Source organism: Xiphophorus maculatus, chromosome 9 (assembly GCF_002775205.1).
Source record: "Xiphophorus maculatus strain JP 163 A chromosome 9, X_maculatus-5.0-male, whole genome shotgun sequence".
NCBI lineage: Eukaryota > Metazoa > Chordata > Actinopteri > Cyprinodontiformes > Poeciliidae > Xiphophorus > Xiphophorus maculatus.
In genome coordinates, this window is record NC_036451.1 from 23,081,379 (window position 1) to 23,103,536 (window position 22,158).

The following is a 22,158-nucleotide window of genomic DNA, read 5'->3' on the forward strand; positions in this document are numbered from 1 at the left end:
GGTTTTCAGTTTTCTCTTACAGGTGAAAACTTTGATAGTTTGCAGTTATGAAGATGTATCCACAGTAATGGGTTCTTTGTGGTGTTGGCTTAGCAGATGCTGACGTTTACGATTGTAGCATGATAAAATTTGATGTTATTACTTTTCAAGACAGTAGTCCCATTTTTCCACTAGCCGTATTATTGCCCAAATTGGAATTCCAAAAATAAAACATTTGCTGAACAGGAACAATTTTGACAAACGTTGGTCGATAAAAGGTTCAGAGCGTTATGGAAATTTGTTTATTTTAGAAAAAAACTACAGTGGAAACTCTACTTTCTCATCGCACAAGTCACGTGATCAGCAACTGGATGTTGCTACTGGCGGAAACGACAAAGAAGACAACAGGAAGTGGTAGGAGGATCAAGACGCAGCTTATTTTTTTATTGCGTGAACAAATATAATAACATCTGATTTTGATTACTTTTCTTATTTAATGGAAACAGCAATTGGAGAATATATATATATATATATATATATATATATATATATATATATATATATACATATATATATATATATATATATACATTTTTTTTTCAACATTAGCGGAATATTGACAACGTTTTGCTCACATTTGCAATGGAAACTGGGTGACTGTCAAGCCAAAGATAGCAATATATCCAATGTTACATTTTGGTGGTGGGAAGCAGAATGTCCATCCCTTCATGCTGATACTGAGAAAAAAACTAACACATAATAATCTAAGACAACGAATCAGTAACTAAATGTATCCCATGTTGCTCCTGAGGTTGCTGTTGCTCAACAGTGGAATGGTTTTCTTCTATTTTTTTGAGATCAAGTATTCAACATGTCAAAGTGTCCTTGAGCAAGAAACGTGTGTGTCTGTCCGCACATGCAGCAGAACAAAAAAAAAAGAAAAAAGGAATGTATTACTAAGTGTGACAACCAGATGCGGCATTGCTGCTCAGACACACCGGGTCAATGGCTCGGCTCGTCCTACGTCAGAGCGTGACTCATAAAATTGCCGTTTTGTGGAGATGCGAGTCCCTGAAGCACCTGTGGCTCACAGACTCGGCGTGTTGAAGGGGGAAAAAGAGAGAGAGAGGAGCCATGCCTTAAATCTGGGATAACTACTGTTTTTGGACAAAGCCAGGCACAGGCATGGCTTTAAAGGAGTAGGAAAAGTCAAAGAGAGGGAAAACCGCGACAGAAAGAGGAAAACCCCATACAAGCCGCAGGGATTACAGCATCTTGATGTACAGCTGTGTGTGCACTCGCCACATACATCGAAGCATTATCACCAGTTTGTATGATTTGAGGCTTCATTGTTAAGATGGTTACATGACTTTTAGTGTGCCAAAAGCAGAGACATAAATCGCTGCTGCAACTTTGTATCTCTTCCTTGTCTGCCTGCCAAAAATACTCGTGCAGTTTCGCTGGATTTTTTAAAAATTCTTCTTTTAAACACATTGTTTGTGGGTGATTTCCGTTCAGACTTCGTTTTATCCGCCTCCCGCTCCCAGTTTCTCCCTCAACTCCCAAAGCAGGTTGGGGCAGTTCTCCTGTTTACCTTTATTTCTTGTCTCCGCCCATCCCACCGCCACTTCCTGATCACCTGGGCCGGCCAAGAGATGAGCAGTTTTTTGAGCTCACGCAAGGAGCTCTGCTCCACACGCCGGGGGAGTTTGGAGTTGGGAGATTTTCCTGAAAGTCAGGGAATGAGATAAAAACTTCTTTTGCCCGAATGTCGGTCAGCCAGTCGGTCAGCCACTCACCAAGGCTCTGAGACCGGGACAAAGTCCTGTTTTGTGAGTCATTTACCTCTCGCTGTTCTCCACCTCCCTTCACTGAAGGGTTTAATGTTACACCCGCTGCCAGACTCTTACCTGTGCAGGTGAGCGACAGTGCCGAAAGTGAACTTCCAAAATGAGGTTATGTGAGTACGCTTTCACCTTTTTCAATTCCTCTTAAAGATTAGTGGGTCAAACACGACTTTTAATAGTCAGAGCACTTTGTAGCGCAAAACATGACAGTGATCTTTTTTTTTTTTATTTGCATGAAAGTCATTTGCATGTATGTTAGCACTTTCTGTTTATAAGTGAGCAGAACATGGCAGGTGTAGATTTTCTGTTACCTGCCAGGTGTTTTTTTTGTTTTGTTTTTTTTTTTATTCACGTGTTTCTTCACCAGGCTTCACATCTGGCTGCGGCTGCCCAACCAGACCAGCTGTGGCTCACACCGACTCTAGAGAAGTCAGTCAGTATCAGTCGGGCCGCAAACACACACAGGAGCTTTAGGGAGAGATTAGAGCGGACTTACAGTAACGTTCCTGTACTGTCGCTTTGCATCCCATGTGGCCATGCTGGAACAAAAGGCGCCGCATTTTGTAACATAGAAAGATTATTTCTCCTTTTGTGAACTTTATTTAATGAGACCCATTATTATTTATAAATAACAGCAAAAAGCGATTTTCATTATTTGGCTTTTTTCCCCTATTATTATTATTATTATTATAGCATTGACAAAATATGCACAAACTGTATGTAGAGCTTCTTGACAATTGGGGTGGAGGGGGGAAAAAAAAGCTGATTTACTTTGTAGCTGGTGAAGCTAAATGTTTGGGTAATGTTTCAGCAGTGTAAGCAGTTAGACAGAAACGCTGCCGTCTTTGTTCTGTCCTTGTTTTGTTGTGCGTGGTTACAAAGCAGATGTTTTCCAGAGAAAAGAAAGGGAGAAAAAAAAATGGAAGACTGACTGGAATTTTACTGTGTTTTTGGGGCATGTCTGAACACAACAGACTAACTATGTTGCGGTCTGCATGTGCTGCATCTGGCATGCACTTCTTTTAACTCCTGGCTGCCCGATCTCGATTCTCTCTCTGGCTCCATGTTTACGAGCAGGAGTCCGAAGTCTGATTAGCTGTTGCTATTCTTGTGTTTTTTGTGTTTGTGTTTGTTTTTTTTTATGACCTAATGATCTATTTATGAGATTGTTCTCGCTGCTGCTCCCTGAATCCAGTCACCTTTTATCGGTAGCGTGACTCACAGAGCGACTGCCTTGTGTCGACAAGGGAACTTGGCTAAAAGTTAAAAGAAAAGCGAAGTGACATTAACACCCCGACCGCGATCTGTAGTCTTCGGGGTGTGTTTGATCAGCAGATATGATTCCACTTCTTTTCCTGAACCCGAGGAGTGGATGTGTACATAGCAACAAGCCAGCTAAGTGTGAACGCTCCGAATGCTGATGCAGACACAGATACCTCGCCACCGGCTTGTTTTCCACACTCATCAACATTACAAAAGAAAAAAAACAAAACAAAAGGAGCTGACCTCGCACCGTCTTGTGTCATTATTAACTCGGATCACAGGAGAGAAATCGGAGACCGATCCGGCAGCGGTATTTACATAAAATATACTCCGGGCGAAGATTGGGCCGCGGTTTATGTCGAAGGACAGCGTGTTGAGTCAAGGATTGGCATGACGGCTTCAAAGACAAAAGAGAAAGGGTAGCATTGACAATGTAAACATTTCTTTCCCTCTGTTTTCAGCTAAGAACAAAAGAGAAACATGGGCACAATGAGATTTATGGATCATGAAAGCCTCGCCTTTCTTCTGGCTGTTTGAGCACTTGAGAACGAGTAGCATAATCGTCAATAAAACATCAGTTGAGGGGCCGTGGTGGCGCAGGGTCAAAGCACGACCCAGGTATTGAGGCCTTAGTCTGCGTGGTGGCAATCGCAGGTTCGATTCCCGGCCTGGCGACATTTGCCGCATGAATTCCCCCTCTCTCATAACCCTCTTTCCTGTCGTGCTACTTTCAAATAAAGGCCAGTAGAGCCAACAGAATCTTAAAAAAAAAATCAGCTACAAATAAAGTTTTAGGACTTATTCACACTGGCTTTTGTGTAGTTTGCGTTGTGAAAACTTCAGTCCCTAGAAAGTCCAGTCTGTTTGAGGAGACGATCAAAAAAGCAAACTGGTCCACCTAAAAACCTACAGGTCTCGATTTGGTTGAAGTGAACTCGAATGCATATGTGAATGCAAGCGAACCGAGGACCGCTCCAAAAGCAGGAAGTAACGGTACCACAGGGCATTCTGGGTAAATACGACCAAAACAAACTAAAGCTTGGTGGAGAAATGACTTGTGTCTTTGTCTTTTAACAAAGACAAAAGAGAAATCCTACAGCCGCCAAAATCTGACGCTGCTCCATTTTTGTTCACATTTGCACTTCTTCAGAGATTTTCCTGTCGTTTCCTTCAGTGGTTGTTGGTGCAGCGGACAGCGGTGCACAGGTGTGGGGGGAGAACAGGTTTTTCAACGGGTGACGCAGGGCAGTGTGAAAGTAAACCCCAGCAGCTGGAAATGTAACAAATGTTGCGACTTCGTTCCCCAATCGAACCGAGTTTACCGGACTACCAGGTGTGGGAAACATCCATAGCCCATCAGAGCTCCCACATCGTCCTCAGCGACAGCACTGGCTCAAACGTCCCACTGTCAAAGCGTCAACATTTCACTTGTCGGATTAGAACCGAGCCGGAGAAAGCTGATACTCCTCCGGCACGGGCGTGTCGCCTGTATTCATCCGTGAAGAGTGGGTGTATGTAGAGGCAAACGTGTGCATGTGGGCCATCAGATTCATATGTTTGTGGTCTCAGGAGCATCTGTGCACGATCTTTCTTCCAGTAGGGTTGTTTACATATTGAAACGGTCATCAGGGTTGTTTCAGAAACTGCAGCACACATCATGATTTTCCACTAAACCAACCCGGCGGCACACACAGTCGGCGCCGAGTGAACCTAAGGATGGAGTCCAGTAATCACTGTCAGCATGTCAGTTAGTGCATGTCAATCGACACAATGTGGTTGACATAAAGGCAATGTGTATTTATGTTAAAGATTCCCCAGGGATATTTCAAAAGATAAAAAAAAAAAAGCTTTGCCCATACAACGTTTTGAATCATCTTCTATAAATTTGAGGTCACCTGAATGACCAAACTGACTAAAATGCAGTTTTTGGATTCAATCTTAAAGCATCAGTTTTGAAACTCTTGTAAAATCTCTAAGCTGGGACTCATTCAGACATGGCTCTTCTGCTGCTGCCCTTCCCTCATCAGTCCGGCCGGCACGGCGGCTCAGCTCATATTTCTGAGGAAACAACTTGTTATACGGCATGTGGGGTTGCATTCAGTCCTGACCTGTGTGCAGATTTTTTTTTTTTTTTTTTGCCGCCGGTCTGATTTCCCCAGTGCCGCCTTGAGTTTTTATAAGACCCTAAGCAGACGTTTTATGTGGGGCCCCAATCCCAGCTCACATTATTTATTGAATAAATGGCTGCAACGGAAAAGTGGAAGCATATTATTACCCTGACTCACTCATTTGGTGTGGCTGTCATGTTTGGAGGAAGGGTTAGCAGAAAGTCATTTAGCAATTAAATAGTTTGTGTTTGTAATGTTTATGGAATCTGCCTCCGGCCCAGTGACAAGCAGCAGAACTGATTCAAACCAAATTATACGGATTTATGACATATAGTTATTAAAGTTGGGAATGTTTTTCATGACATGACTACTACTGAAAAAAATATTTAAAATTAATACATTAGTCATTTTATTGACTTGAGGTAATTAATACACCATCTAATCATCAGCATCATTTCCATGTTTTTCGCTTTTTGGCCCAATAATAAACAACCCATGGACTCATACTGGCCCATGCCCCCGTGGTTAAGAACCATTTGAGTTATGATTTTTTTTTTAATTTATTAATTTTTCTTGTGTAATAGGGTGTGTTGGTAGTATTAGCCACAAAGTACTAATACTCAACCCTACAGTCCACTGCTCTCCACCTAAGTTCGGGTAAAATCATCCCAGAATCAGAAACCTGATTTAGTATTCTGGACGAGCTGTAAACCAAACAGCTTTGATTTTTGATCATGCCGAGAGTTTTTTATTTATTTTTTATTAATGGACTCGCCCCTCGCTCTCATTTCCTGCTGCTGGAATGAATCCTCGGCAAGAAGTGGACGTGTTGTCAGCAGATCCGAGACGACCCCACACCAAAGAGCTGCCGCATTCCCTTAAACACACAGTTTGGAGTTTACTCGTGAAAACTCTTTTATAGGAGATTATGCTCCGAGAACGGATCAAGCCCCCTTTCATTTTTCCAAAATCTTTCTCTTTCTTTCCTTCTGTCTTAGCTTGTCATCCGAACCAGCGTTTGAGTTCTGCGACGAAAGCGCTTTGCTCCGTAGATCAGGCCGCACTCAGCGGGCGCCACAGCTTGTGATGAATCCACCCTGTCATGACACGTCTGGAGAGGGAAAGTTCTACTTTGTTCGACAATTCACCCTCCTCTCGTTGGCCTTCCCGCGTTAGATACGCCGCAGACGGAAATTCTTACAGGTGTCACAGTCTGCGGGATTCAAACTGATAATGTCAAAAGGAAAGACTGTTTGCTATCAAACACCCACTTACGACGCAGCGCCATGGAGTGTTGCGGACCGAAGCCGGCGTTTGTTGTGCCTTGTAAGAGCTTTCTAGCTGGGGCGGTCGTAAGAGCAGCAGAAGATGTTCCACCCAAACAGAAGCAGCAGTCTCGGATTACAGTCCTGTGGAAAAATAGTTGAGCTCTTGTACGTTTCTTCTTCTTTTTTTGTTGTGTGTTTGTTTTTTGCTTCTTTTTTTTTCTTCCTAAACCTAAATGTCTCTGATCATTAACCTAATTTTAATACAAGACAAATCGTCAAAACAAATTAAAAATCTAAATTTAAAATGATTATTTGTTTATTTATTGGGGAAACCACTTAAGTAGAGACCGTGTGACAACATGAAGTAAGCTAGAAGATTTCAAAGACCCGATCTAAAGAACAAGAAGCAATAAGAAATGAGGTCATTAGCTGTGTTCCCATTGACCATATCACTGTGCAAATCGTAACTCCTAAAATAAATTCGCTTAACGCCAATTTCAGACAAAAAAAAAATAAAATAAAAAATTCAATTAATGGTTTGGATGAAGTGGTTTTTCGGCAATTAGTGTATTTTGCAAAACTGCAATAACGAGTCACGCGGTGACCGACAACCGGATGTCACCGCTGCCGAAAAAGACGAAGAAGACAACAGGAAGTGACTTATCACGTGAACAAACTTCTTATTTCATTTTAAACAACGTAATCTGGAAATTAAGTTTTTTCACCATTAGTGGAATATTCCCAAAAGTTTTGCACACATGTATTATGTAGACGCAGCTGGCGATTTCTATCAGCTTGGAAATTATCACAAAGCTGTTACTTAGGGTTATGGAAACACAGCGAGAGTCATTATCTGAAAAAGGAGAAAAAATATAAAACAGTGAAGATTCTCCAGAGTGACCAGCCATGTGTCAACCTCGCATCCAAGAGGTGACAAAAAAAAAAATACTTCCTTGTGTTTAATAATTCTGGGAAAAAAGCGGATCTCAGTTGTCACCAAGGGTAACAGTCATAATCTTTATGCTCATATCTTTGTTTCCTTTTAAAAAAGGATTCATTTGGAAGCCACCAGCTGCTGTACATTTCTATTTTGACTCCACCCTTTGCTGTTGGTGGCGTTTTGAACGAGAGCCGATGTGTCGTCACGCAGCAGCCCAGACCCGGCAACGGCTCCAGAAACAGAGCGAACGGAGCGCCAACACGGTCGCTCCTGCCAAAGTGGCGTGTGCCTGACTAGGCCCATCTGTTGGTGTCCATGTGCTCGAAGGAACCCACCTGCTCTGGGTATGACGTGCGCGCCGGCTGGCCGGCCCGGCGCAGCGACCAACACATAAACCCGTGCACTAGAAAACAATAACTCTGCATGATTGAGACCGCGTCGTGCCAGGCCGTGGATTAGCAGAGATGAGCGATTGTCGTGGAGCAGAGAGCCACAGACTGGTCTGCGTCGGTTTGATGCTGCTGAGATGAGTGGTACTGATGTTCCCACATCCAGAGGAGAAATCGCAGTCGCTCGATTTCTGTTATCTGGGCCGCCTCTGTAAATCCAAGAAATGATAAAAAAATAATAATGATAATAAGGGCGTGCTGTGGTGGCGTAGTGGTTAGCGCGACCCACGTTTGGAGGCCCTGAGTCCTCGACTCGGCCGTCGCGGGTTCGATTCCAGGACCTGGTGACATTTGCCGCATGTCTTCCCCCTCTCCTCACCCTTTCCTGTCGGCCTACTTTCATAGAGCCCACAAAAGACCCCCTGGAGGGGAGGAAAAAAAATTATATAAAAAAAAAAACTGCTGCAGTTCTTTGCATATGTGAACAGAAAGGAATCCCACTGTGTCTGCAGCCGTCCTACATTAAAATTTATGAAGTATTGAACACATTTTTCAAGGGAGAAAACAAATGATTTTTAGCAAAGAAATAAGTCCTTTGTGGCTCTATAAACTTTTAACTCACTTGCACTGTTCAAAATTTTGGAAATCACTTCCAGTTCCCAGTTTATCTTTCTTCAACTGATACCAACTTCAGCTTAAATTCAATATAAGACATAAAAACAGAATTTGAATACTTTGTTAGCCCTGCTGACATGATAGACCATCAATTATTGAGGTGAAATATGATTGTGACATAATGATTCAAAATGACAGCTCAAAAACCTTTTGTTCACTAATATTGTGAAACAAAAACAAAACTATTAGAGTTGAAATTTTAAACTGACTTCAGAATCTTTTCTTGGCGACTAATCTTCTGGTTAATGAGGTAGGGTAAATATCTCCATCACTGTTGAAATGCATAAAGGGACTACCAGCAGAGAAAGCTGAACGGGGATAAAAACCGAGAAACTGCACACTATGGCCTTCCTGTTATCTACTTAAAGTCTTGCTCTCACTTTTGTCGCCTGAATAAACGCTAAAGACGTGACGTAGAAAGTGGGTCGGTACCAGTGGGACGTGTGAAATTTGGTACCTTACTCCAAAGGAAAATCTTGAACTTTCTAGGAATTTCACCTGTCTTTAGTCCCAGTTGGCAAGATGTCTTCGGTCCACAGGATTCAGGAAACGGCAGGAAAATCCAACGCAGACACAAAACTCTCAGTGTAAACTCATCTCTCTGCACTAAGCTCAACTCTGGAACGCTCCCACGACGGAAACCTTAGTTAAGTCTTCTGTTAGCTGAGTTACCTCCCAGTACTCAATGTCCATTCACTGTGCTAATGAATGCTAATGCGTTAGCGAGCATTACATATGACTTTCCACCTACTGCACAGTGAATTCCGGTCTGAAATTATCACAGTAGCTGCAAACAGGAGTGTAGAGTCGATATCTATTAACAAACTGTCGAGTTGAAAGCCTAAATATCTGCTAAAACACTCGTTTCTTAATAACTCCGCCACGGTTTTTCAGCGCGGTTCACCTCTTTCTTTCTCATTTTTTTTTTTTACTTCCTGTCTCTCCTTGACCCTCAGCCAACCACGGACCGGTGAAGTTGCTTTGTTCTACCCCACTTCCTCTTACAAACATAAGCCCTTCAAAATAAAAGATGGTGAAGATTACTTTCCTATATAACGGTTTTAAAAACATTTCTTTTTGTTAACACTTATTTATAACATTTTTAACATCTTTAAACAAACATGTTTAACACATTCTAACTTATTATTCCTTCCATGAACTTAACTCAATACAAAATGCCCTTATTTTGGACTGGGTTACACCATGTTAGCTGCAGGCTGATCACCAGCAGTCCTTCACAGTGCATGCTCTCTGGTTTTATATGTTCTTGGTCAGATCACTAACGTACTCACCCAACCTGACAGCCAGGCCTCGGTCACCTGACTAGGTTTGGTTGTTCTTTTCTTTGCGACATTATTAATTTGTTATAGTTATAAGTATTTAAGGTAGCACTTTATATGACGGGATGTGCACACGACTGACACGACACTGTCATAAACATCACATAACACATGTCATGAACATGATGGAGACTTTATGAATGACTGTTGTCATGAAGTGTCATTCGGTAAATAATGACACTTTTAATGTAAAGTTGCTTTAAAAGTTGCATTGAAAGTCCGTTTAAAGCGTCAACGTTGTATTACTTTGTAAATAATGACGCTTTAATGCAAAGTTGGCACTTTTAATGGACTTTCAATGCAACTTTTAAAGCAACTTTACATTAAAAGTGTCATTATTTACTGAATGGCACTTCATGACAGCAGTCATTCATAAAGTCTCCTTCATGTTCATGACATGTGTTATGTGATGTTTATGACAGTCAGTCTTTTACACACCCTGACAAATGAAGTGTTACCGTATATAATAATACTGTGTTTGGATCTTTTTTCTTGTCTGTTCACCATCACAAAAACCTCAGCTCACACTAATCTGTGTTTCAAATGGACTTTTTGCTGACTCGGCAGAATACTAAATCTTGAACCCTTCATTCCAGTACACAATTTGTAAAACAAGGAAGAGTTAAAAGTGACATATGGTGCAAACCTCATAAAGCGATTGTGCTTTGTGCTTTGCAGAATGCTATTTGCTTCTCGACATGTAGGCGTGTGCAGAAGACGTTTTCTAGACGGTTCACAGATGCTTACTTGGCAAAACAACAAACAGGATCACAGTCACTTTTTGCTGCATTCACACCAGCTCTGTTTAGTCCACTTTGATCGAACTCTAATCTGTTCACCTAGAAAGTTTGGGCTCGTTTGGGAATGTGTGAAGGCGCAATCACACTCTGGTCCGTCAACAATCCTCGGTCTTTGGTCAGATGAAGCAAACTCTGGGGTGGCTACAATGCATATGTGGATGCAAGCGAACAGGAGATTGCTCCAAAGGCAGGAAGTGGACTATAGAGCAAGGCATTATGGGTAAATACAACCAAAACAAACGTAACAGTCTTAACGCTAGCGGGAGAAATGAGTCATGGTCTTTCACCAAAGACAAAAGAGAAATCCTACAAAAAAGCTGACCCTGCTTCATTTCTGTTTACAGTTTACACAGAAGGAAGTTGCACTTGTGTCTTCTTCTGAGGTTCTCATGTCATTTCCTTCAGTGGTTTTCGCTGCAGCGCCACCACAGGCGAGGAGGTGAACAGGCAAATGTTGCGATTTTGGTTCCCAGTCCAAACGAATAGTACACTATTGAAACTCTCTCCACTTCCAGGGCTAACACAACAGTAATCTCATTACCAACTACTTCTGCATTGTATTTACGTTGCTTTCCTCTTCCTCGCAGATCTCTTCTGCTGACAACCTGTTCGACTCGTCCATCTCAACATCCCAAGTCCCACCTTTTCAAATGAGACGCTAGCCTGACGTCGCCGCAGCGATGGCGGAGGCCTCCCCTTTGGAGAGCTCCCCGACAGACTCGGGTGTGTTTTCCCCGACCCTTGAGCTGTGCGCCTCCTGCGGCCACAGTCACAAGCTGGAGGAGAACCACGAGTACATCTACCTGGACGACGTGGACGACGACCTCATCTGCCACATCTGTCTGTCGCCACTCATCATGCCGCTGGACACGCCCTGCGGTCACACCTACTGCAAGGAGTGCCTCACCAGCTTCCTACTGGAGAGTGACTTCTGTCCCGTGTGCCGCACGCCCCTCATGCTGCAGAGCTGCAGGAAGCCCAGCCTGCTGGTGCATAAGCTGCTGGATAAGCTGACCGTGGCATGCCCTTTCGCTGAGTTTTGCACGGAGACCCTGCCTCGTGGCGAGATGGGAGACCACATCAAGGGCAGGTAGGCTCCAAAAAAAGATACTTTAACCCTTTTCGGTTCTTTAAATCCACTAACTATCAATTGAAAGTGGCTTGAAACACACCTGGAGTGTTGCCTTGATTCTTTCATGCATGTTTGAGAAATCCCTTAAGAGTTTTTACAACCATCCAACTGTGAAAAATGCCTCGTTGGACCTCATCAAAGCTGCACTTTCCACGTTTTTGAGCTTTCGCCTCACAGAGCAGCCCTCTCTCACTCGGCTCCTGCAGACTAGCCAGCAGCAATTAGCAAACACCTCTTCAAACCACATCTGCTGAGCTCATTATACGAGCTACTTCTCAGTGGAACGCTGGTGAAAACGTTGTCAAAGCGTCAACAGAGGAGTCATGTTGTTGAGACTTCATGAAGGTGGAGTTTCAAAAAGAGCAGGAGCTTCTTAAAGAGACAGAGGCCCAAATTCAAAGCATTAAACCCAGAAGTAAAATGTATTTCAAGTCATATGTGATATATATGAAGGTGGCATAGTTACTTGATTGTGCAATAAAATGGCACTATGTGCCTAGAAAAAACATAACACTGCCCCTTTAACAGAATACAAAGTTGAAAGGAAATGAAACAAATGCTTTTGAAACAGTCTTACCATTTAACTCTGCAGAGTTGTGTGTGCATTTGTATTCTGGCCTCTGGAGTCATTGCTCTGTGGAATCACCTCTCGCTGCAGGTAGAGCTGCAAGCCTTCATGGATGGGTCTCTCTCAACATTCCTCAACGCAATAAGGACACACGCTCAGCCAGAGGGCATCTCAGAACATCGATTGTCAAGCCCATTTTCCACAAACTCTCAGCTTCATTTAGCTCTAGACTTTGACTAGACCATATCATTACATGAATATTCATTCTTAGCTGTCGCACTACGGCTCTGATTGGGGTTGTTGCCGTAGACAGTGAACCCAAGAACGAGTCTCAAGTCTGTTCCATGTTTTCCTCTTGCACTGACTAGGTCTAAGCTCCATTAACTCTTACCAGCTTTCCTGTCCCTTGCTAAAGAAAAGCATCCCCTCAGCATGATTCTGCCACCACCTTACTTTAAAGCGGAGAAGTTTAGGGGAATCCTGTTAAGAATTGGCTCTGTCTTTAAAACCAGAGACATGCTGTTAGTTTGGTACATTTTGATATTGCACTTATGAAATGGGCTGAATACTTTAGATTATTTTTCTAAATAAAATGTAATTCCTTCTGGAGTGCAAATATGTTTAAAATGGCCGCTGTGAAACAGTCATTGCGTGTACCGGCGCTATCAAATGACTTTTCCCATTTCCTGCGTGCCCACCTTTCATTCCTCCCAATTTTCAGTTGTGATTTTTTTTTTTTTTCCATCTGCACTTGTCTGTCAAAAATCGCAATAACTTGCAATAGCCCTTGAACGTAGGTTACCCCTTCCACGTTCACTTTGTCCATCATCTTTAAGCACCGGCTACCGTCCCCAGAGGACAGAGTTTCTCCTCCAACCGGGCTTTCATCAAACCAAAACTCCATTAAAATGCGGCGCGGCGGTTTCTCTCCGCTCGCGTTAATCCTCATTAAGACTCCCCCTGGCCCAAGTGCCGCTGGGATAATTAACGCATCTCACCAAATATCACAGACAGGAAGCGGACAAGTTGCGTCCGAAAACGTAGAAGCTCGAGTTTGCTTGAAAATCCTTAAAAAGAAATAGCCAAATCTTCCTTCCACCGTTGTGTTTCTGATCCTACACCATCTTTTCTGCTCAATCTTTCCTTCTGTCAGTGCCTTTTCCTTCCCCCCCTCCCTCTCCACTGCCTGCCCTCGTTTAGTGTGGATGTCATAATGAGGTGTGGATCTCCGAGGCTGCCTCCCAAAAGGATTCGGCTGCTCTCCCGTAGTTAGAGGCCGTTATCCGCCGAGATGGCCGAACGCATCGTGTGCAAGGGTGTGAAAAGGTCTCGGCGAGTAACCCGTTTCAACATATCTAATCCTGCTCCGGTGATTGTGGTCGTGAATTTAAAAAAAAGTAAAAAAAAAAAAAAAAAAAAAAAGCTAATTTCTTTTAAATTCTGCTCTGTGTGGTTCTTTGTAACTCTGTTGAGTTTGGCGGAGTTTTTAATGATTAAAGACAAACCTACAAAGACAACGTGTGTTATTAGCGTGGAGTTGTTATGGTGTGCGGGCGTGAGAGAAGTCGAGTTGCATAATGCATCAAGCAAATGTCAAATTTAATCGCCGGAGATTTTCATTTGCATCTGATTTCCATAGCAGTAGTTTCTTTTTTAGCGCGCCAACAATCTTCACCTAAACCTCGGCAAGAGGTTCTAATCTGAGCTAAAGGTCTCATAACCATATTTAGCAAACAAATCATCCCCCATGGTGAAACAGCAACGCTAATCAAGGCGTCGGCCGATTATTAGTTCTGCTATTATGAATTCCAAGGCTTGTATTTACAGGTCTAATTGGAAGCAGTTTGTCGTTGTCAGGTTTGTAGTGAGACGCGTTTAGCAGAGATTGCATGTTCTCTCTGTACACTTACACAAAATATTGGGTTCACAAGAAAGGTATGTTTTCTCTCTCCCCAACATTTTTTGTTTTTACAATTAAAGGGTCCACAATATTGCAAGTTACATTTTTATCTCAATCTAAAGAGGTGTAGATACTGACTTTACCAAAATGTTGATGGATGGATGGATGGATGGATGGATGGATGGATGGATGGATGGATGGATGGATGGACATCCCTCACACAATCCATTTCCACCTTCATTAGGTCCCTCCCCTCCAATCCGTGGTTGTAAATTTATTTTCTTTAACGTCGTCTCAATCTGTACGCCACAAAACGTGGCTCAGGTAATATAGATTTTCCTGCCTCGCCAATTTTTGACATTCACAATATGCATCGTATTGCACAAACTCAATATCGACACATGGAGAGACGAGTCACACGGCCTCCGTGCATGACCCCACCCTTCTCTCCGCCTGTATTTTGATGCCAGTGATATTGCAGTGTATTATTTCTGGCCCCAAATAGATCTGGCAGCGGGTCAGAAGTTGTAATGACTGAGACGCGGCCATCTGGTCGGGGCTGATATCATCCTAATGGAATCATTCGTGACCTTTATTGGCTTTCAGATAGAGAGACATATATTTTTGAATGCATCCACTGCAATCAAGAGGAGCAAAATCTTCTCTGTGATCTGCGGTTTTTCTCGTTGTTGTGCTGTTGGGGTTTGCACTGCGTTTGTACGCTGACATGTAACCGCATGTGATTCTTTGAGCCTGCTTTTTGTTTGTTTGAATGACCCTCGATCCATATTGTTCTGGTCCTTTTCAAACTTCACATTCATGTTTTACACATTACTCTGTCTTCTCGTTCTTGCTTTAAGTATAAATATTTGACTTTTCGGGGACAGCCTCAAGTGCACTGACGCTTTCTTCTTTTTCTCGCGTGTTTAAAAAAAGCTCGGGTTCTCAAAAGCAATGGAAAATCACAAACATTTGAAATGGAAATATGAAATAAACTAGTAAAAAACGGCCTGTATTCCCTCGCAAAGAGTTACAGAAATGTGCAATGAGCGTGTTAAACTCCATTCGTCTGTCCCCAGTCTTCCACTTATGCCACACATCTCCCTCTGCAGCAGCTCTCTCCGTCTCTAAGTTATATCAAAGTGTTTGCCGGCCAGTCGGATGTGTAATCCCTGTAGTGAGGGCATCTTGATCAGATCCTCGGCTGACTCCTGTAGAGGAGGAGCGGCAGCTCCACTTTAAGCTCCCACCAGAGGAAGGAACTCAGAACCTTTTATTTAACGCTTAGCCCGGCCCAACCATTAAGAGTGCATACTTGAGGTCGTGCTCTGGTGCTACAAAGACAGCGTTAGACAAAAACGGCTCGGATGTCCTAAAGTGACATTATGTCTCGGAAAACCAGCCATCGGATTCTTGTACTTACATTTTCATTTTGATTTGCAAGAGAATCAAACTTACAAGTTTTGAGAAGAAAGACATTAGGTCCTGCTTTCAAACTGAAAATGTGGTGCTCTCGAATTAATGGCGGAAAAATTTCCCGGAGCTTCTTAGGTCATTTTGTTAGAATCCGATGGCTGGTTTTCTGAGATGTTTCTGAAGGTGTTTGGCTCTGATAATACTCGCGCCAGTCCGTTTGGTTCTAGTCTATTTAGCGTGAATCCGTTTGCTTTTACTTGAGTTCACCGAGTTTGTTCTGAGTCAACTTGGTCCAAGTCAGTTTAGTACGATACACTTTGGTCTTTGTGCATTTAGGACCGACTTTTGGTCCTTGAGTCCGTGTGGTTTTGGTCTGTTTGGTCTGAGTGTGTTTGGCAGAGCTCTTCCTTCACCACCAGTTCTTCCAAACTGTCTTCCAATGTGTTCATAAAGTCTTGATAGCAGGATTAGTCTTGGGGTGCTTAGTCCGTTTAAGACAAACTCTGGTTTGATTGTGTAGATGTGAACACACCAGTTACACTGAATACCAAGAGGAGGTGGTTTTGATAAACTCCTAAATGAATTCTAGAGTAGTTCATTTATTGTGACCCGACTTCGATCTGACACAACTACCAGTTTATGCTGAAACCTTGAGCCAAACGCCTTTCTGTAGCCACGAAATATCGTAACTCCAACGCAGTAGAGTTAGCTAGCTAAGAAACAAAGCATAGCGCTCGGTGCAACTTTCGAGATCCACTCAGTATAAATCTCTGATAAATTTTGCCAGAAATAGTACCAGGAAAATGACTAAAAAGAGGATTACATTCTTTGTGTTTTTGACCAGCTCAGAACCCAGTATCGGGGTATATTTGGTACCGCTGGTCTGACCAATAAACAGACTAAACATTCTGGCGTCGTTTGTAGTGACAGGTTTTGATTAGCTCGGAGCTATCTCTGTGTGAAAGAAACCAAACCGCCAGAAAAAGTGACAAGTTAACAAACAGAAGTTCACCACAAATTCTAACTGACTGGGCCAAAGTAAACCAAACTGTATGTCTGAGAAACCCCCTTAGAGTTTGAGACGTGTTGCAGATGTGCTCCAATACTCAGCACACAATCAAAACCTTGAGCTTGTGGAGCACAACTCTGTTTTGAAAGGTTTCACTAGAGGAAGATGATGAGGACTTTTCTCCAGTGATTTCCTGCCCAGAGTTTCAACGTGGAGAATGGAAAAACAGCGCCGTGACGCTCTGTCAGTGCGAGGTGCCATTTCTACGAACGGGAAATGGAAAGGCGTAATTGAGTGCGAGAACATGAGTGCGTGAGTACGTCATGATGCTGTTTTTCTGACTTGCTGCTGAACAACTCCTCCTCTGGGGCAGACCGGCTTCTGTTCTCCAAAACTGCATCCTGTCACAATCCAATTACTTTCCCATTTCCTGCGAGCCCTGTGGTCTCATCGCTCAAATACCACAGGACAACTGATGCCTCGGTTCCGCTCGCACACGGCCATTAACATTAACGCACACTGGCCCATAACCACACCACCTTCTTCCATGAAATATTCAATCAGACGGGGTGTTTAGACCGGCAAAATGACTTTCTCGAGGCCGTCGGTCGGCATTGTGAAAAGCGGGAAAGCAGGGAAGAGATGAAGCGGTGAGAAAAATAAGATTTGTTCACTGCCTGGCCAAGGTAATCCTGCCCTTTGAATTTTTTCTGCCTTTCATCTCATTACAAGCAGAAACATCAATTAATTTAATTGGTATGTTATGTGGAAGGCCAACACAGAGGGGTACGACGTACTGTATATAAAATCAGTACTTACAAGTACCTCATTTTGGTACATTTGCTTGTAACTTAGGGTAGAAGTCTAGAAACAGACTTTTTGTCCATTCTTTGTAAAACAGCTACGTTTTAAGTTTTACTACAGATTCTTAATTGGATTTAGGTCTGGACTTTGACTGGACGTTTGTAACACAAAATATACATGGACCTAAACCATTTAACTTAAGAATTGTTGTCGTGTTTTGAAGTGAACCTTAGTCCCAAATCTTTTGCTCTCTCTCTCTCAAGTTTTCTTCCAGGACTTCATTAATCTTTCTGTCAACCCTGACCATCTTCCCTTCCCTTCTCCCTTCTGAAGGAAACTGTACTGATGCTGACACCAGTATGTTTTAGTGTGGACATGGTGGGTTTCGGATCCATTTTCTGTCAGATGCTGAAAACCTGGAATATTGTTTTCAACATCTTGGTAGCTTTATTCCTGATCTATGTGGTTTGTTGGGGGGGAGGGGGTTCCAGTTGTTCTGCCTATGCTCTCTCAAACAGACCTGAGACCTTCACATAAGCAACCACTAGAGATAAATGGCTCCACTGGATTTTATCCAAAAAAGTGTTCAAATAAGATCACAATGGGAGATGCTGAATCTATGAGGACCTTTCAGCTTCATGGTTCAATGCTGTTTTTCTGCAAACTGCAGAACGAAAATGAAACAGACAAGCGAGATGAAACATCCTTTCAGTTTCTGACTAAAATGCATCTTCTTGAAGTTTTACGTTGCTGCCAGGAATACTTAACGCTGCCAGCAGACGTATGTCTCCTGCAGTCGTTTCCTGGTTACCTGATCAATCAGACCAAGAAGTGTGACTTTAACCCAGCTTCCGGTCTTTTGTTCAGTTTTCCTCACTAAATGTGAAGATGAAGATTAGACCTTTTTGAACTCCCTCGGTTTAGTACAGACACGCTTCATGTCCTTTCGTTTTTATCCTCATCTTTCTCATTCATGCCACTCTGACAAACCCACCCCATCCCAGCAGAGCGTATTGATTTACCGGTGTGTGTTGGCCATACTCTGCCTCTCTCTCTCTCTGTTTTTTTTGTTTTTTTTCCTCCACGCTTGTAGGCAGATTCTTTTAAGCGATCAGACCAATCTGCTGCACTGGGAGCAGTCCATCGCTGTAAACCAGGGGTGAGGCAACAGAAAGCAACATACTCTTTCTCCCCCCCCCCACATCCCTGCAGGAGCGATACATTCACAGGCAGGGGGAGGTGAATGCAGAACCGGCACCTGTGTGTGCGTGTGTGTGGATCCGAGCGCATGCGAACGTGGCTAAGCCAATCAGAGGAGTACAAAGTACGCCCCCCCCATCCCTTCTCTGCTTTGGTTTGCGCCATCCCCCCCCACCACCCCCCTGTCCTCTCTTTAGTGGTTTCTGCTGCAGTATAAGTCACAGCTTGCGCCGTCCTCTCCGACATACACACACACTCGCGCACACCCGCTCACAGTGCATATGGGCACAAATCCTCTTACAACTCGCCAGTGCCCAGAGCAGATTAAGGGGCTGCACATCTCAAATTGTATTCCAAATGTGCCACCTTTTGTACGGGTTCCCCATCCTCTTCTTCCTGCACTTTCTCCTTTTCCTCCTTTGCCACAACCGGGACCTCTTCTTTCTTCTCTGCACCTGCTCCGGCTGATTTTTTTTTTTTCCCACTCTGCTCCGTCTTCAACCTCTGGCAACCTGCCCACTTGGCTCTGCAGCTGAGATGACCAGGCAGCCAGCCTGAGGAAGAAGAAGAAAGAGGAAAAGAAGAAGAAGAAGATCACACAGACACAAGTAGAGAAGTAGGGGAAGAGCAGAGTAAGAGGGGGAGGGAGTTGAAAAGGTAGGAAGTGAAGGATTAAATCACATCTGAGAGCTCTACCGTTTGAAGGAAAGCAGGGGGTAAGAGAGAGAGAGAGAGAGGGGGGGGGTCAGAACAGCCAGGGTCGCAGAATTGGAGGGGGACGGCGGGGGCGAGGGGGAGACAGGCTCAGCTTCAGGGACCAGAGATCCGGGGTTGGGGGGGGCCGGGTGACGGCTGACCATGAAGGCTCTGTTGCTCCTGGTTCTGCCCTGGCTCAGCCCAGCCAACTACACAGACAATTTGGGCAACCTGCACATCCTCTATTCTGAACTGTGAGTACAAGACTCATCCTGCATCCTCTCCCGCCCATCCACTGCCCATCCATCCATCCAGTTGCTTGTTTCTCTCACTTTCACCACCCTTGCGTGTTCATGAACTCCACCGGTGTTTGCATTCGTCACGTGAAGAGTCGGCGGTTCGCTGATGCTGCTGATGCTTTTGGGGGTTTTCGCTGGAAGCCATGGTCCAGCCTGGGATGCAGCGGAACCTGCAGGCAGAGCTTTGCGCCGTCCAGGACGGGTTTGTCTGGATGCTATGGGGTGACACTGCAGCAGGGCATCACTCCCCTTCCTCTATTTCTCTCTGCGAGCGAGCGCCTAACTACGGGTGGTGGAGGTGGGCAGAGGAGTGTCAGCACGCGTTTGCACAGACTTGTGGATTTCGAGCGCCGCGTGCTCGGACGCCGAGTCCTGTCTAGTGTTCGGATGTTTGTAACTAGAGCTCGTGTTTGTGGAAAGGGATTTTCACCTCGGCATTAAAAATGTACAGTCGACCGTTCTCGGTTTACATCTTTGTGTGCACAACGTCGGCTTTTGACGCGGGGGTACTTATCAAAACAAAACAAAACAAAAACACAAGCGGAGTCACATTGGCTGCTTCACCATACTCTCCAGTCAGCTTGACAGTGTCTTTGAATGCAGTAATATTATAAAATAAAATAAGCTACAAATGGTTTACTAATACATTTAGCTGACAAGTTAACACTTTAGTGATGTAGAGTACTAGCTTCATAAAACAGAGTGTGTTTTATGTATAAACAGTGTAAAATGAACCCATCCATGTTTGACTAGTCCAGATAATGTTTACATGTTATTTTTCAATACTTCTGTGGTGGTTTTGATGGTCATAAGTAGCTGTAAGGCTCCGTTTTTCCGTTTTTAAAAGGTTTTATTGCCCATTAAACTGTGGCTTAAACAATCTTTAGTAAGACCAGTCACAGTGTTTAAAATCTATATTTACATGTAGGATCAAATACAATCCAGATTCAGTGAAAACTGTAAAGTAGCTCTCTTGTTTAGCGCGAGTAGAGCTAATTATAATTTCATTGTGTTCTTAGCGGCTAACGGTTAGCCTGGCGTATTCTTACCACTTCTTTTCATCTTTTCTCTTTATCATTGCTTATGTTCTGTTAAATGGGGGATGTCATGTAAATTCTACTTTATCGAGCATTACATCATATTATAATATTATTCACTTATCAAAAAACATACCTGGCGTGCTGCTTTGATTCTTTCATGAACGATTGAGAAATCCTTGAATCTCCCCGTGGCAACCATTCGGGGGTACCCAAGCGTTTCCTCTCTCACAAAGCACCACCTATTTCCACAAAGCTCCTCCTCGTAGCGACAGTCTCAGCTCCTTCAGACTAGCTGGCAGCAATTAGCAAATACTTTGTGGAACCGCGAATCTGCTGAGCTCTTTATACGGGTTACTTCTCAGTGCAACGCTGGTAAAACTGTTGCTATAAAGCATTTTTATAACAACTGAAGGTAACATAGACACTTGGCTGTGGTAAAAAAGAATTGGCACTATGTGTCTGTAAAATACATAATACTGCCCCTTTAAAAGAGGTAAGGGCCTCAGCAACGCTTGTTCAATGGAAGGTCGTCAGCCATCCAGATGATAAGTTTAGAAATCTCCTTCCTTACTACAAAATAAAAGTCTCAAACAAAGATGTCAGGCTCAAAGAACACACTGTTATACCTTGGTTTACACCTAACATTGCCAGATGACGTCACATGCCACTTCATACACCCCGATAATGTGTGGCCAAAAGCAAACTCACACACTGGTGCAACTTACTCCTGTTTTTTTCCCCTCTACCAGCTTTGCAGTATTTTGAGTTCACATCTTTGTACATGAAACGAGCCTCAGTAGTTTAATATTGATCCTACAAGCAGAGAAAACTAACCAATCTTCCAATTTTTAATACCTGCAAATTTGCCTGGAATCCTGTTCTGACTGCTCTTCAATACTCTAGTCAGCCTAAATAATTAACAGACCATCTAATAGGTCCTTTCACGTCTCTGAACTGTATATCAAAGTGCTTTCATTCTTGGCTCGTCTCCCGTCTGAACGCTGCTGTGAGCTGCGTATTGGCCCCCAGACTCTCATTGTGTGGGAGTTAATGTTGACTACGTTCAGCAGCTCCATGGGAAGTCGAAGCACTCTGATCCCCGAGCCCGTTCTGCTCTCCTCCTCTTCAGTTTGACGGTAACACGCCGTCAAACCGCTGGAGTTACGCTAGAACAATCGGGCGCCTTTCAAATCCACTGTTTTCCCTTTCATGCTCGTCTACGTACAGAATTACCCCCTCTGGGGCAGTAAAGACCGGGGAGCCTGTGGTCGGACAGCAACGGAGGCTGAGGAAAGATGAAAAGCGAGGATGGAAAAGAGGGACGATGGACTGAGTTGAGAGGAGGGCGGGTAAAAATAAAGTGGACGAGAAGCGCAGCAGAAGGTAGCTTACTGTAGATGAGAGAAGACAGGAGGGTGAAAGATCACTTCCCTCCATCTGGCCATACGTACGGCTGCCATGGCGACGGCACCCAGCATCCCCCAA

At 43.7% G+C, this 22,158-nt stretch overlaps 1 protein-coding gene across 4 annotated transcripts in view; it reads left to right on the forward strand.

Annotated features, from left to right (window-relative positions):
• The first annotated feature begins 1,597 nt into the window (after nucleotides 1–1,597).
• The window catches only part of lnx1 (ligand of numb-protein X 1), a 49,959-nt gene continuing 29,398 nt past the window's right edge, over nucleotides 1,598–22,158 (forward strand). The window contains exons 1-2 of one of the 4 annotated variants that reach the window (XM_023339339.1): nucleotides 1,598–1,939; nucleotides 11,197–11,699. In XM_023339339.1, the coding sequence (XP_023195107.1) occupies nucleotides 11,290–11,699 (410 nt within the window). In that variant the 5' untranslated portion in view covers nucleotides 1,598–1,939; nucleotides 11,197–11,289. Of the gene's footprint in view, nucleotides 1,940–11,196; nucleotides 11,700–19,438; nucleotides 19,589–22,158 lie in introns of those variants that run through there. The other 3 variants (XM_023339340.1, XM_023339341.1, XM_005809941.3) reach the window with 3 other exon arrangements.